Raw genomic sequence first — 17276 nt, forward strand, 5'->3', positions numbered from 1 at the left:
TCGCAGGACCATGCTTTTGTTTTGCAAGAAGAAATGTGACATTCCTGTGCCTTTGTTGTGCATGAAGATTCAACACCTCTGTTTTACATGCCTTTTGTCGAACTGCCTTTTGTCGGCCTCCCCCGAGCCAAACGTGTGAGGTGTTGACCGTCGGGGCCGCCTACCCTCTTTGTCTTGCCCAGACGGATGGCCCCCGAGCCAAACGTGTGAGGTGTCGGCCGTCAGGACTGCCCACTCTCTTTGTCTTCCCCAGATGGGAGGCACCGGGGGCGTGACATCAGAAACAACAGGTTCTGATTGGTCTGTGACAACTTCTTGTAGGCCAGTGACAACTTCCTGTAGGCCAGGGGTATAAAGGTCTGTTCACATGTGGGGAAGGGGGTCTTTTTCTTTCCCAGCTGTCTTTCCATCGAAACCGGATCTTCTGGTTTTCGAGTCTGCCCTATCCTCTCAATTTTTCTCATGGCTTCTCTTCTCTCTCCCTCTCTCTTTACTCTTTCTTCTCCTTTTTGTTTTCTCTGTAACATTGGTACCTTTTTACATATAATATTCACATGTAACTGCAATAATTATTTACTGGTGTTAATAAATTAGAAACTGTTCATTTTTTAATCTCTATTGTGCCATGCCTCTTTCTGCCAGGTAACATCAAGTTGGAGTGGTTGAATACAGTGCTTTTGTGTGGAGGGAGAAAAAGTTTTCTACACTCTCACCCCACCCCCCCACTCAAGCACAAACACAGAAACGATAAACAGTAACAGGATGCAACTTCACAACAACACATTGACCCCGCCCATCATGTCTGATTTAATATCTCAGCCTGGTTCGTAAATATCTCAACCTGGTTCGGGAACAGCACCATGAAGGACAGGCGAGCCCTACAGAGGGTGGTTCGATCAGCCGAACGAATCATCCGTACCAAGCTCCCTGACCTTCAATCTATCTACAGCAAACGGTGCTGCACCAGGGCCAGGAAGATAGTGAAGGACCTCACCCACCCCAACAATGGACTCTTCTCTCTGCTGCGATCAGGGAAGCGCTTTCGCTCCCTGAAGTCCAACACAGAGAGAATGAGGAGGAGCTTCTTCCCGCAGGCTGTCCAAGCTCTCAACAACAGTACATAGAACTCATGCACTCCAATCACTCCGGACTCTTTTGCACAAAATCACTTTGCACAAAACCACTTTGCACAAAATCACTTTGCACAAAATTACTCTGCGCTTTTTAGGTCCTTACTGCTCTTTCTTTTATGGCTCTTCCTCTCTTTTCTTTAAACATTGTAAAAAAAACTGTAACTCATTTGCACACCTTCACCCTACCAGTTACACATATTTTATGTTAAAGACGTAAAAGTGTAATACTTGGTTATGTTTGCAATATTTGCATATTGGTTCATTGTTTACTTGCAACATTTGCAATACTGTGGTCTGTAGCAGTTGCAGAAAGCATTTCACTGAACATCATACCGTGTATGACTGTTTATGTGACAAATAAATTTGAATTTAAACTAGCTACCGCTACCTAGTTTATGCATTTACACACACATAGTGGTTAAGGAAGCGGCCCCATAATCAGAAGGTTGTGGGTTTGAATCCCGATCCACCAAGGTGCAATTGAGCAAAGCACTGTCGGAATGCACTGTTGGAATGCTACTGTCACGTCCATGCGGGCAGGTGCACGGAGAGTAGGACAAAGTGTGACGAGGAATGAAGGACGCTATCACCTGACATCACAAAACAGGGGTTTAATGGTGAATCACAGGACAGGGGAAGACATCCGAGACATTGACATTAGTGAACACGGAACATAACGTTAAAGACCTGACGGCAAACTGAAAAGAACAGGGCAGCTTTATACAATTGACACAGGTGAAAACGATTAGGGAACATTTCACATCCCACCATAGTTGTGTCATCAGTGAGGGTGATAATGTGGTTGTGTGTGGAGCTGCAGTTATAGGTCTGCAAAGTTAAATGCAAACTAACCAAAAATGCAGCCCTGAGGGGCTCCTGTGCTTATTCGGATGGCACTGGATGGTCACTGATAGTCTATAAACAGAATTCTGATGTCATTCTTTTCCAGGTGAAATGCACTGGAAATGGTGTCCTCTGTTGACCAAGTCTCTTGATATCCAATACACAAGATCTCCCTGCACTTCATGATGAGGAGGGTCAGGGATGCCATAGAGACTATTTCTTAGGCACAGGGATGATGATGGTGGACATCAAGCATGTTGGGATGATCACCTGGCTCAGCAAATGTCAATGAAGATGTCTCTGAGCACCTGACCTGAAATCTTATCTGATCCAACAGCCTGATTGTTCGGTCCGTGGAGAAAGGTGTTTTGTTGAATTGTTGTTGTTGATGTTCTTACGGGGTCTTTTGTGACTCCTGGATAAGTTGTCACTGTGCTCTTAGGGTAATTTTGGTTGGCCGGCCACTCATGGGAATGTTCACCACTGTTCCATGCTTCACCATTTGTGGATAATGGCTCACTTTAGTCCCAAATCTTTACAAATGGCTCTGTAACCTTTTCGAGACTGATAGATCTCAATTACATTCTTTCTCATTTGTTCCCCAATTTCTTTGGATCCCTATATGTTGCCTAGTTTTGAGGATCCTTTGGTCTACATTACTTTGTGTCTTTTTAAAGTGATTTCTTGATTGAGAACGGGTGTATCAGTGATTTAGGCCTGGGTGTGGCTAGATATAAACTCAGGTGTGATGAACCACTGTTAATTTATCTTAATAGGCATTAGGCACCCACAAGCAGGCACCCACAAACACAAGCATACATTCCCACCCTCATCCACAATGTTCAAACATTCACCTAACATGGAGACATACAAAAATAAATGCTGTATACACATTCACACTCCCCATGCCCTCCCAGAGGAGGCCAAGAGATGGTCTCCCTTCACCCTGGGGTGGAGGCAAGAAGTTCACCTTGTCTCAGCAGCAGCAACGAAGCCCACCAGCCCAGACCATGACCAGCCCGTTTTCTCAGCCTCAGAGTGATTCCCATTGCTTGCTGAAATGTGGTGTTAATGTGTGTTGTTCTAAAATGCTTTTAAAATAAGGGAGGGGTATAGAGCTGACAACCCTCTATGCGGGCGATGAGTGGGTGCAGTGGGTGGTAGTAGCCTAGTGGGTAACATACTCACCTATGAACCAGAAGACCCAGGTTCAAATCCCACTTACTAGCATTGTGTCCCTGAGCAAGACACTTAACCCTAAGTATCTCCAGGGGGACTGTCCCTGTAACTACTGATTGTAAGTCGCTCTGGATAAGGGCGTCTGGTAAATACTGTAAATGTAAATGTAAATGCAGACCCACTGTCATTTCAGCAAAGCCCACATGACCAGCCGATATGACGGCGAGGTAGACCTTAACCGTAAAAAAAGGCCCTCTTGCAGAAAGGATAATATTGTGGCAACAGAGCATTGGACATGACACCACCTGAGAAGGGGGAGAAGATGTCCCAGTGCCAGAGACACCGCCAGGAGCTCCAGGCAATTGATATGGGTAGCTCACATATGTGGCCGTCAGACACTAATTCACCAACCTGCCCTCGTGTGTGATCCACCAGGCAAGCATCTGTCGTAATGACTTTCCTGCTTAAGATTAACGCCCGTGGGCTGGGTACAGTCTGAGGGAGGCGACCCAACGCTGAAAGTCCCTCGTATGCAGCCGGCCCAATGACACCACTCCTATTGCTGATCCCATCATGCGCAGGAGCCGCAGGCACACCTGATAATGTACCGACGAGTCCCTGTGGAAGAGAGACAGGCCAGACCGAAAAGTCCGCACTCTGCCCTCTGACAGTCCAGCGTCAGCCATATGAAGAAGACTGATTGTGAGGGACTCAGCGCACTCTTCTCCTGGTTTATAGTGAAGCCTAAAATCTCCAGATGCTCCACGAGCTCCAGATCTCCCTGAGAGGCACTATCTCAGCCTCCGGTCATTTCACAAACACCCGAATGCTGAGGGAGTGCCGGGAGAAATCAGATAGTCGTAGTTTGCGGCATGAAACACGAATCTGAGGAACTTTCTGTGCAGGGGGTAGATGTGAAACTACGCGTCTTTCAGGTCGATGGATGTGAACCAGTTGCCTGGGCGCACGAAATGTGTGAGCGCTGCATGTGTCAGCATCCTGAACTTGTACTTTCCACGCCTAGCTGCATCGGAGACTTTTCAGCAAAAGGCGGATGCAATGAACGCACAAGTTTAAGGATTCCAGAGAGAGCTTGTTGCAGCCCAAAGCAGGTGGAGCATGTCCATGCTGGAAATTCTGTTCCCACAGGTCCTTGGTGTGGGGCCCTGGTCCATGGTGAAGTTGGACGGCCGAGGTCTTAACTCTTAACAGTTGAGCCAGTCTTCCCATATCGCGTCTGCCAAGGTAGGAGTAAGCTTCGTTGAGCGCGAGAAGGCGTAAAAGACTGAAGCTTTGACCCAGCGTTGCAGTATTTATAACATGGAAAAAAGTCAGAAAGGGGGCTTTTTCACACTACTGCAAGGTGCACAGTGCAAAATTACCCTGGTTGGTTTGTCCCATGAGAGTACTCAATTCAGTAGTATAATGGCTGACAGAGGAGCTTCTCTGGTGCATGTGGTAGAGCTTCTTCCACTTCACTATCTGGAGTTATATTTAAGCTCATTGACAAAACCAGCATACATGAGAGAAGGGACGGAGCCACAGCATAACTGCAGCCCATCAGTTGCTTGCCCGATGGTCTGTGATCGCCACATTGGATACCAGGTCGGCTGGAGTAACGACCTACAATCCAGTGGTGAGCAATATATCATACTTCGTCCACGCTATTCCAGTGTTCCAGGAGTGTGAGCTGATGACCACAGGCTGACTGCATTACAGTGACAGCATACACAATTGAGGAGGTGAATCTCACCTTTAATCTATGAATGCTTTCCACCACAAAAATAATTATGCACCACTATCCAAGTTCAAGATTCTTGGCATCGGGTCAGGTTTCCTTGGAACCAAGAAGACTCATTGACTGAATGCAGTTGCTCATACTTTTTAATACCTACCAACCATGTATGTCTTCTTGGCGATCACTTGACTGGTGCACAAAAGCCAGGGTGGTAACCAATTGATGTTTCTTGCTTGTGACAAGCAATTTGGTTGACATTTGTTCAAGGTAATTTGCATAAATATTTGTATAAAATTAGGAAAAGATCAGTAAGGTAAACGTTTTTTTAAAAACAGTCATTGTTGTGAACAAAAAGGGTACTCATTGACTTTTTCGCTGCACTTGCTCCCACTTCCAGTAGGCATAATGGGTATTCCCCTTCCTGCTTCTGTTATGTCATGTTCTGCATTGTTAGTCTCTGCTTTGTTCCTTGTGAAATAAAAGGTCCTTCCCTCAGTGTTTCATTGTTTCTCATTCTGTGAATTGAGTTTGACACACCGCCTGTTTCTTTATCCTGTGGTGAGACATTTTTAAGGTGAAGAAAACCTAATGCATTTGCGACCTGTTTCATTGTCAGACTGCAAACAAGAGACGCAGGACATAGAAATGCTGTTACATACTGGGACATGAAATGGGGGCTTACAGTGAATAGCGCACACAAGCGGTCCACTTTCTCAGGATTCTTTGGGCCTCCATTCTTATTGAGTCTCACCATGAACTTCTCACTGCAAAGATAATAAAACAAGAATGGATTTGAGTATCCACCTAGAAAACAGAAAAAAATTATAAAAACACAGTCAGAAGTTTTAAATGTAGTGTTTTTATGGCTTATGGCCATGCCAGTTGCTTACTGCCCAATCTCGACTGATCTCTGAAGCTAAGGAGGGTTGAGTCTGGTTAGTGCTTGGATGGTATACTGCCTGGGAATACCAGGTATTCTATAAGGTAACTATAAGAGGCAGAGGTACTGTGGCACTGCAAATGTTTGTGCTGGTCTTGGCTGTTCCAAAGCTGTTTTTAGCGGTTTTAACATACTAAAGTTTAATAATTGAACGCCCCCAAGGGACTGAAATCCTGTACGAAATCCTGCTTAAAAGAAGGTACAATATACAATTAAATTAAAAGTAAACATATAACATTTATAAAATATAAAATTGTGCACCTAGTGAGCAGTGGGCAGCCATGAAAGGCACCCGGAGAGCAGTGCTTTGCTCAGTGGCACCTCAGGACACCTTGGCGGCAAACCGACAAACCTTCTGATTGCGGGTCACCTTCCCTACCCAATTTTAATGTGGGTGGTTGCAGCCCAGTGGGCAAAAAACTCCTCTATAAGAATCTAGTGAGCTAAAGACATACTAAACCAACTTACTACAAATTTTTCCTCAAGGAGGAGAATGAAATGGAATCAAACACAATTTAGAAATTGGTCATATAGTTTTTACGTCAAATGACACCAACTAAAAACCGCCAAGGTGCCACTGAGCAAAGCACCATCCCCACACACTGCTCCCCGGGTGCCACTGCTCACCAAGGGTAATGGTTAAAAGCAGAGGACACATTTCGTTGTTTGCACTGTGTGCTGTCCTGTGTTTCACAATGACAATCTCTTCACTTGCATTGCCTTGTCTCAAGCACCACAGACGTTTTTCAGCAGCTGTCGTGTCTAAAGTTTGTCACAGGAGCAGAATCCCGGCTGACAGCAGCTATCACTTCATTCTCGTCTGAACCCCACCCCCCCTCTCTCTTCTTCTCTCTATTTGTCCCATCATTTTGTCCTCTTGGTGCAATATCTCCACCTTGGCTTTTCCTGCATCATCAGCATCATTTGCTGTCAAAACCAACCTCATTTCTTGCCAGCTGTACACTCAGTGACCACACCTAATGACCATCATACTGATTTGGGCAATGAAAATCTTTTCTTTATTAAAATATATATATTTTTAAGTCATAGCACACACTGAACCTTTCTCTCACACAAGCCAGAAATTAGGTATGAGGCACAACTACACAATATATTTAGGTTTAATAAAGAATGACACAGAAAGCAGCAGACAGTCCCATCTGTCATTTGAAGGCAGAGTTAAGGTTAGGGAGGTTTGTGCTCATTGCACCACCATGGAGATCAAAGTGATGAAGTAATTTTGTCTGTCCTGGATGTGAACAATACCTCTACACCAGTGACCTGGCAGTATATGCTGGGAACACCACTGACAAGGTGGCAGCATCGAAAGGAAAGACCAGGAGGGCTCAAAACAAAGACATAAGAGACAATGCAGCTCCATCAAAGCAGAAGCAGCGGCGGCTGGTGGTGGGAGTGCAGATAAAGTGGTGACAGACACTCATTGCAACTATGGTCAATCAACGTGGCTTTGTCATTCCCTCTATTCCTCCCTGTTCACATACCGCCGGGCCTTTGTTCCGGGAATTCGTCTCCCGGAGGCTGCAGTTTGCCACGATGATGAGTGGTCTAAAGACAGAATACAACAGACGTGGGACAGTCTTTTCATGCGAGAAGAAAGGAATGCTAAGTGGCGTCAGTCTTAGAAAAACATGAGATAGCAGATGAGACAGTCAATATTATACATCCTTTGACGTCTTGAGAATTTGGCCAGAGCCAAAAAAATGTGAACAGTCCGGAAAAAATTGTTGGTGGTGGATTTGGGGTTTTGAGTTTTTCAAAACACACTTAAATCACCGCTGAATCCTAATCAGGGTCAGTTATTGGGTCGGTTGGTAGTGTGTCTACTGACCTACTGTACTAACCTTCACTGCGCACAATAGGTGTTAGCACAATAGGTGTCACCTTTTGTGGCAGACTAAACGTTGCCTTGTTTTGCAGGGAAATGAGTTCTGGTCACAAGTCAGGTCTAATGCCAGGTCTAGACTGACATACGTGACCACCCAGATTACAGTCAATGAATAAGAGGGGGAAAGATGAAGATGAAGGAAATAATCCTATGCAAACATCCACTCTGTCATATGAAAAAGAAGAAGAGAGAATTTGCCATTACAAAAGCAAAACAGATTAGTGAGAAGACTTCACATCGACCACCCTTTGAGGAGAACCACACACACACAGGTTTTTAGTGAATGTTGGCTGCGGGAATGAAAAAGCATGCTTTATCATTGTGTTCCAATTCTGCATTAACACTGTTTCCAATCCTTAATTAAAAATGATCAAATATGCAGTAGATAACCATGTTAAATGTTGGTAAACACAATAAATAAAAATTAGTAACAAACTGGTCAGATGCTGAGGTTTCAGTCTGGTTTGTCGGGCAGCACATCACAGGAAGCTTGGATTCGGGCAGGTCTCAGTGTGGTCTGGCACGCTTCACATCAGGGCAAGTCACCATTGCGTACAACCAGCCATCAACCACATCCCAACAAAGCTTTCCTAATGAGCCTTCATTAGCAAACTCTTTTAATTAAGCTCTTCACAGGTCCCGTGAGATGCCGTGTTGTGTCTGCCCTACTTGCTGTGCTGCTTCTTCCCTACTGTCTTCCAACACGGGAATAAACACGTACAGACGAACAGATGTAGGGGCTGCCGCTGAAGGTCAGTCTAGCAGGCTAATGCTTATTAGCAGGACAGCTACAAGTGGGGAATACCTCCTTGTCCTGCTCCTGAGCAGCAGGGGCTTCTGGAACAGAGGTGCTCCTTTTGAACACCATACCATCCTGTCTGAAAATTACCCTAGAATGGGTTTATTCCCCTGACCTTCAGCCACAGCCCTTACATCTGTCCGTCTCTATGAGATTATTTCCTGTTCGAAGACAGGAGGGAAAAAGCAGGACAGCAAATAGGGCAGACACAGCACGCCATCTCACGGGACCTGTGAAGGGTGGTAGTAGCCTATTGGGTAACACACTCGACTATAAACCATAAAGACCCAGGTTCAAATCCAACTATTGTGGCTCTAAGCAAGACACTTAACCCTAACTTGCTCCAGAGGAACTGACCCAGTCACTACTGATTATAAGTCAAGCACTAGACTAGTGTCAAACCTGAATACTCCACAAGCTTTAAAGTAATGTAGCCAAACCACGGTCAAATAGCATCAGCCATTTAACACAAAGCTATTTGATGACAGAACTGAGTTAACTCTTGCTTGCCAACAACTCTTGCTTTCCTTCCCACCGCTGCAGACCTCTACATACTGTGTACAAACTACATTTTATTATGTGAATCCTTTATCATTTATTAGTGTATTTAATACACTATAAATAAATAAATAAAATATTTAAGGGTGTGCACAATTATGTTTGTACCCACTTGCAGTACCTCCACATTTTTTTTAACTCAAAAACAACTTACAACTGCCATAATTCACATATTACAAATTGCAAAGTCATCATACAGGTCAAAATTCATTAAATGTAGAATGTTGTTTTAGAGTAAAAGCATCCAGGGGTTTCAGAAATTTCAACCAACACAGGCCTGCTGCAGAGCATCAAAATCAACATTTTCTATTAAAATCCCAAAGAGGTGTTTTTAAATGTTGAGAAGGATAAGAGTACACCCATTTAGGGGTGCACTAATTTTTGTTTCCTGTGGTTTAGATAATAATATCTGTGTGTTTAGTCATTTTTAAGGGACAGCAAATTTACAAGCTGTACACTGACTACTTGTATCAAAGTAACGTATCTTCAGTGTTGTCCCAAAGAAAAATATAATTTTTCTTGTAAAATGTGAGTGCTGTAATCACTTTAGTGAGATACTGTGTATATATTAGCCCACAGCAGAAACAATTCTCAGTTGCTTGTAAGTCTCCAGAGTAATATGAGGAAGGTTCACTATACAAATATAAAACAAGAATAAAATAATAGTTTAAGACATTGCCTTTGATAAGAGTTTAAAAATTAAAATATGCCATTGTCTCAGCTTGTAACATCCTGGCATCAAATCATTGTTTATTTTCTTGATCGAATAATCATCCTCATGTCTTCCTAATCATTATAATCTGCATTTCCTCCCACCATTGTTGCTTGTCTTGAGTGCTCATCATCTCTGTTGTTTCCTTTTAGTACAGACCTCACCTGAGAGAATATATTTTATCTTTTGTTCCAGAAATCAAGTTTTACTTCCTTTATAATTAAGAATCAGTATTTCATGCATTTGTGCCTAGTACCATCCTTCATTCGTGACAGCATTTATGGTCTACTGGGTTTTCCATTCTGTTGCCCAACTGAAGCCTTTTATACAACAGGATGGGTCATTAAGGTGTTGATATTTTCTTAATTTGGGCCTGTCAGCATGACAGACCATTTACTATTGTGCTGGGACCAGCAAAAAAGGACATGTCTTACATTCAAGGCTGCCACGCAAAGACCGTGAAACGTACAGAAACAACAATATGACATATTGTTTATTTTGGTAGGTCGTATGGCCCGCCCACAAATCGGGTTCAAAGTGTAAAAAGTACCGTTTACTATTGTGCAGAGAAAGACGTTTTCAGCTCCCTGTGACCAGCCGTAAAAGCTAGAGACACGGGAGTCGAGGCACACAATCTGACATATTGGATGTGTTGCTACCACCAACAGTTGTCAGGAAAACATGGGAAATATGGGAAAAGGCAAAAAAGGCCATGTCTTGCATTTGTGGTTGCCACGCTAAGACCGTGAGACGCAAAAAAAAATGGAGAGGTCAGGCCGATTAATTGCTTCTTTGGGGACTACAGGAGGGCCACAGGAGGGCCATCGTGACCAAAACATTAAAAGTGTGAAAAAATTTGGTTTCTTAAAATTTGCGATGAAACGCTTCACAGCACACACACGAGTTTCATGTCAGGTAGTGCGGCTTTTCCTTCCGCACGCTTTGACATATGGCTTGGCTCGGTCGGATTTACGGTCGGCGCGTAATTCCCCAAAAAACGTTTTCGGAACGCGTTTATTATCCTAGTCCAAAATTGGACTTTTTTGGACTTTGTGTCCAGATGGTTTGACATACAAAAAAGATGTTGTGTCGTAGATCTCACCAAGGCCGACGATTTGACATATGGTTTATCTCTGTCTGATTAATGGATCATGCACAAATTTGGAAAAACAAAAAAGTGTCAATGACAAAAAAAAAACTTAATTTATTTATTTATTTTTATTATTATTATTTCAGACTTCGTGCTCTATATCAAAAATTAGTACTTTATTGTGTGAGGTGTGCTATTACTTTTATAAGCGATTGGACTGGGCGTGGCCGAGCTATTAACGCTCAAACAGGGTCATTTTTCCATTAGAATGCATTGAATGCTAATTTTAGCATTGGTAGCATTGGTAAAATGGGGCCCCTTTTAAGTGGTACTGCTACAGTGTCATTGCCAGCAAAGGGGGTCCTACAAGGGGTACTGATACAGCAGCAGCGCCAGCACTGTAATTCAATGGAATCTCAAACCAGCAGCTTCATTAGGATGCCAATCAAACACATTATTAAGACCGCCCTGTCCTTCGGGCACTTCATTAGGGACGCCCTGTCCTTCAGGCACTTCATTAGGGACACCCGGTCCTTCGGTCACTTCATTAGGGACGCCCTGTCCTTAGGCCATTTCATAAGGGACGCCCTGTCCTTCAGCCACTTTATTAGGGATGCCCTGTCCTACAGCCACTTTATTAGGGACGCCCTGTCCAACAACCATTTTATTAGGGACGTCCGGTCCTTCAATCACTTTAGGAGGGACGCCCGGTCCATCAGTCACTTTAGTAGGGACGCCCTGTCCTACAGCAACTTTATTAGGGACGCCCTGTCCTACAGCAACTTTATTAGGGACGCCCTGTCCAACAACCACTTCATTAGGGACGCCCGGTCCTTCAACTACTTTAGTAGGGACGCCCGGTCCATCAGTCACTTTAGTAGGGACGCCCTGTCCTACAGCAACTTTATTAGGGACGCCCTGTCCTACGGCCATTAACATGCTATGCCTTGAGCTAACATGCTAATTTTTTCAACATTGTCCAAACGTCACCAAATTTAACATGACGCATCTTGGCCACGCCCTGTTAGCGTTTTTGATGTTAGCATGCTAGCATTAGCATGTTAACATGCTAATTTTTAAACATGCTCCAAACAACACCAAATTTAATGTGAAGCACCTTGGCCACGCCCTGTTAGCATTTTTTATGTTAGCATGCTAGCATTAACATGCTAACATGCTAATTTTTTTAACATGCTCCAAACGTGACCAAATTTACAGTGACGCATCTTGGCCACACCCTGTTAGCGTTTTTGATGTTAGCATGCTAGCATTAGCATGTTAACATGCTAATTTTTAAACATGCTCCAAACAACACCAAATTTAATGTGAAGCACCTTGGCCACGCCCTGTTAGCATTTTTGATGTTAGCATGCTAGCATTAACATGCTAACATGCTATTTTTTTAACATGTTCTAAACGTCAACAAACTTCATGTCACTGCCTGCTCTATCGGATACTTTCATAACACCGCCTGATTTCACAGCTGAGACCAGCTCAGGAGGTTATGCCCGCGCTCCTACGAAAAATGCCCGGACAGGCCCATCAAAATTTCCTCTGGAATTTTGGCTTCTAGTTGGTGTATTTTTTTCTATTCTCTCTCATTTACTGTATTGGATACATTCATTCATCTGTACAGCAACAATAAACAGAATGGTGTGCTTGGATGGAATTGTTTTCATACCTTTGTCGCTTTCTTCCTAATTCTGACAATATTATTTATGGTCTGGAGAATCTGGGGTCGGCCTTGATGCTCTCACCTTATCTGCTTGCCTTCTCGGAGGTCATAGAGAGAAAAGAAGATGTCAGTGTCCTCGCCAATAGTGCTGTAGGTGAAGCTTTTGAGGTTGACCAGGAGATGGTGTGGCACAGGAACGTGACAGGTTTCAGTGTGTCGCTGGCGTGCACTGTCACCCTAATGGAAACATCCAACAATCAGCAAACTGCCATCTACTGCACATGCTATAGTTAAGAGATTTAGGGTGTGAAATTCAATAGGGCTTGTTGTCTAATAATAAAGAACTACTTCCAACTTCATTCAACATGAATTAAACCACCTCCAGTTAATACATCACCCGTGCAAATAGTGAAAGTGAGATCTGACACCAAACAGAGTTTGCTCACAGCAAAGAATAGGTTATTTTCCCCCTTGTGAACTAATTTACATGAATCTCCATCTTCCCTTCCATATCCTGCCTTTTTGCGCATTGCGTAAAGACAAAATTGGGAAACCACTGAGCATGTGGCTTATTCCGAGAATCTAAATAAGTTGTTGTGCAGTGAAACGTGTTAGCGCCTTGCACCTTGCGCCTTGCACCTTGACCAAAATAGAGCACTATGAGTGCAAGTTTCAGACAACTACAGATTACAGAATTACTTAACAAGGCCATGAATGTGATCTGTCGTCATGGTGACAGTGTGTAGACTGATATTTGTCAGGTGGTAATGAAGACACTGTACCTGTGAAGTGCTCTGCTGGACGCTGTGTCTGCTGGAGAGATGCTGTAAAAGACAGAGATAAGAACAGATATGCCTGTTAGAGAAACAGATACAGCAGGAACAGGTGCTGTTCACACAAATGGACAGAAGAATACTGAGGAAATAAATATTTACATTTACAGCATTTATCAGACACCCTTATCCAGAGCGACTTACAATCAGTAGTTACAGGGACAGTCCCCCCCCCTGGAGCAAGTGTCTTGCTCAGGGACCCAATGTAAGTAAGAACCTGGGTCTTCTGGTTCATAGGTGAGTGTGTTACCCACTAGGCTACTACCACTACTGAGCAGATGCAATTCAAAGTAACAAGCTGTGAGTACTCATGAGCTTTTTATTATTATTTTATAGTTGTCTTCTCTCCATCAGTGGATCTATTACAGGTAAAAATTACATTTTTATATGAGACATAGTAACGCATTAGACAATAACAAAGTAGTGAAGTCACAGTACCACCAGATGGTTTTTAGAAGGAACCAGAAGCACCCAAGAACAGAGCTTATATTAAATCCATTGCAAAATGTGTTAAACATGTTGTTAACACACACACACACTGCAGCAGTAGGCATGAGAAGGCTGCTAGCAAACACCAGCATATGTTTCTGCTCCTCAGTCTCGTTTGTTAATGTTGGGAATAAATTATCACTGTTCTGAAGTGGACCCCTAACTGTGAACACGCTGATAGGGAGAATCTCACAACACATCCCCTCCCCAACTACAAGTAGGACAATTTCACACGCACAATATGCAGCACACATGCAGATGACACCTTTTTTACACAACAGTTTCACACCACAGAAACAATGTGACCATTATGCGCAGAGCCCAGCCTTAATGATCGCACTCCATGTCTTCATTCCATGGATTTAGTGCATTGACAAAAATGCAGATAGCAAATACTAAAGTTAAAGGGTTAACGCTGATATATGCCCACTCTCTGACACTGTTTGGGGTTTACAGTGAATCCAGGATTTTGGAGTCCATCTGGAGTCTAATTTTGAAAAACAAACAAGTTCCTTCTGTTTCCTCTTCCCCATCATAAGGACACATGTCTCAGGGGCATCAGCTCTATCGAATGGCTTCATGCAGACTGGAGACAAGAATAGAGATGGAAAAGTAATTCATGTAGGACATTTCTTCTTCTTCTTAGTTTTATTGGTGGAGGTTTTGGGTTGCGTGGACTATCAGATAACTGGATGGCGTAATTCAAAATGTTCTGTATATACTATATAAGTGAGAAAGGTGGAAAGATAGCTGGATGTGTGTAGAGAGGCTTGATCTGTTCTTTTCGCCATTGTTTTGTTGATGAGCCATCCTGCCTCCCACGACTGTGATGCTTCCAGGGATATTGGGTAACTGTTCTCACGTTAGAACAAAACTAAAGTCAACAATTCTGAGCTTGTGTGAAAACCTACACGCCTCAAAGGTGTTGTTTCTGACTGCGGTGTTCATGGATCACACTGAGATGAGTCCAACATGCTTAACAGTGACAGTGAAGCCTGAATCTCTGCCTGGCAGCAGAACATTGTGGATGAAGGCCTAAAAAACATTTTCAAACAGGAAAATGAACAGCAGGGTCTGTCTTTCAAAAAAGTGCTCTCTATGCACACACTAGCGGGAGGTCTAGAATCGCGTGTGTGTGCCTACTCATGTCATTCTCTTAAAAATAAGAATGATACAAGCTATTCAACTTTTTGGTAGCCTTAGAAATATTGCGAAAATAAGAAATATCATTTCAATGCATGATGCAGAAAAGTTGGTCCATGCATTTATTACATCAAGGTTAGATTACTGCAATGCATTATTGTCTGGATGCTCTAGTAGGTGCATGAGTAAACTCCAGCTAGTACAGAATGCAGCAGCCAGAGTTCTAACTAGAACCAGGAAATTTGACCACATCAACCCAGTCTTACAATCACTGCACTGGTTACCCATCAAATTTAGGATTGACTACAAAATCCTACTTTTAACCTATAAAGCTCTAAATGGTCTCGCCCCGCAATACCTGAGTGAACTTTTGGTTCTTTACGAACCGCCACGCCCCCTTCGATCAATGGGTGCGGGGTCACTACTGGTACCAAAGGTGCAGAAGGTCACAGCTGGGAGCAGATCCTTTTCCTATAGAGCTCCGCAGTTGTGGAACAGCTTGCCTGTCAGTGTCCGGGATTCAGACACAGTCTCAGTGTTTAAATCCAATCTCAAAACCTATCTGTTTTCTCTGGCTTTTTGCTAAAGTCCTAGACCCTCATTTCACTTGATTTTGACGCAGTGTCAATTATAAAGTCCAGTTTATCACACAGTCCCCCTGTTAGACACAGACAGAGTTAAATTCACCCTAGTTAGGCTGTCCTAGTTAGGGTACCGGGCCACTGTAGCACCAATATACCACTATAACCACATATTTCAGTATTGGTCGTACAGTGCAACCGTCTGCCGCTGCTTCTGTTTGTTTTTCTCCGAGACACGGAATCAAGCGCCCAGACTACTGGCAGACCCCAGTGAAGAGACCAGCAAATAAATCCTGGTTCCTGACAACTGCTTTACAAGGACAAAACATGAAACAAACCAGAGGGTCACCATAGCCACCACCACCATTACAACTACAGCTTCAGGGATCTTCAAATGGACCAATAACATCATTATGGACATGTAATCTAGACCATGACACTGGACTGCATCCTGGACTTCTCCAACCCTACAACCATAGGACTTATCATTATATCATATCCAACCCTGCTCTGACACCATTTGCAGGCTCACTCTACCCTGGAAGGGGGTCCCTCTCTGTATCACTCCTTCCCAAGGTTTCTTCCTCTCTTTTTTCTTCCTCTCCTAGAGTTTTTTTTTGTGTGGAGTTTTTCCTTGTGTGCAGAAGGGTCAAGTGTGGGGGGTGTCAACTGTAGGGCCTGTCAAAGCCCATTGAGACATACTGTATGTGATTTTGGGCTATATAAGAAATAAATGTTGTTGTTAGATTAGCTAAAGCATTTTACTTGGTTTTACTTGGTTATATGCTGTTTTTAAATGCATATGAATACTGCTTGTGTCCAATGTTTCTTTATGTGAATGAGACAGTGATATGCTACAGCTGATGAGCAGCATTGCTTCAAATTATCAATGGGAATGCTGTTAAGATAGACATGGACCACAGCTGTGAAGCCCGACTATTATTGTTATACCTGTATTATTCCATAAAAATATTCAACATTTTCTTCCTGGAAAAAATCTGGTGGTAACAAGTTCCAGTCACAAACAAATATAAAATCTTTGTTTAAGTATTTCTTTTTTGAGTTTTAATTCTGACGATTTTAAATAATGGTTATGACATCCCTCTATTGATTTCTTTAGAAGCTTCTTCCTAAAAAAAAGCAGGCTTTTTTAAATTGACAATCTGAAGACCACACACACACACACATTTTTGGGAAGCTCAAGGAAACAAAATATATATTTCAGTAAATTAAGCATAAGCACATACTGATTATGTATGTATTTGATTATTTTGTATGCACTGATTATGTATTTGTGTAAAGCATTGAGAAAGGATAAATAATTAAATGAAATGACGGAATTCTCTGATTAAAGTATGAGAATGATCGCCTTTCTGCAGGGCTGAGTGGGCTACACATGTCCTTCTGCAATGGGATGAAATCTTTGTCCATACCAGCCCAGCCCAGCCCAGCTGCCAACAGTTATGCACCTCTCATTTGCATATAAATGCTCTGCCTGTAGCCTGGTAATGACATCACACTGCCTGCCATAGAAAAGGCCGTAAAAAATAACTCAAGTGGTGTGTGTGTGTGTGTGTGTTTATATACATGCTTGTTAACAGCTTTCTGAAGGTCTTGAGCAATAAATATGCAACATAAATAAATGTCAGAATATTCA

At 43.0% G+C, this 17276-nt stretch overlaps 1 protein-coding gene across 16 annotated transcripts in view; it reads right to left on the minus strand.

The window, feature by feature from the left end:
* The window catches only part of dock3 (dedicator of cytokinesis 3), a 163073-nt gene that overhangs the window by 54635 nt on the left and 91162 nt on the right, over positions 1-17276 (minus strand). For all 16 annotated transcript variants that reach the window (XM_028999407.1, XM_028999403.1, XM_028999404.1 and 13 more), the window contains 3 exons: positions 13356-13397; positions 12656-12810; positions 5576-5657 (listed from right to left, as the gene is read on the minus strand). In XM_028999407.1, coding sequence (XP_028855240.1) covers positions 5576-5657; positions 12656-12810; positions 13356-13397 — 279 coding nt within the window. The remainder of the gene's footprint in view (positions 1-5575; positions 5658-12655; positions 12811-13355; positions 13398-17276) is intronic.

The sequence above is a fragment of the Denticeps clupeoides genome, chromosome 12 (genome assembly GCF_900700375.1).
Source record: "Denticeps clupeoides chromosome 12, fDenClu1.1, whole genome shotgun sequence".
In the NCBI taxonomy this organism is placed as follows: Eukaryota; Metazoa; Chordata; class Actinopteri; order Clupeiformes; family Denticipitidae; genus Denticeps; species Denticeps clupeoides.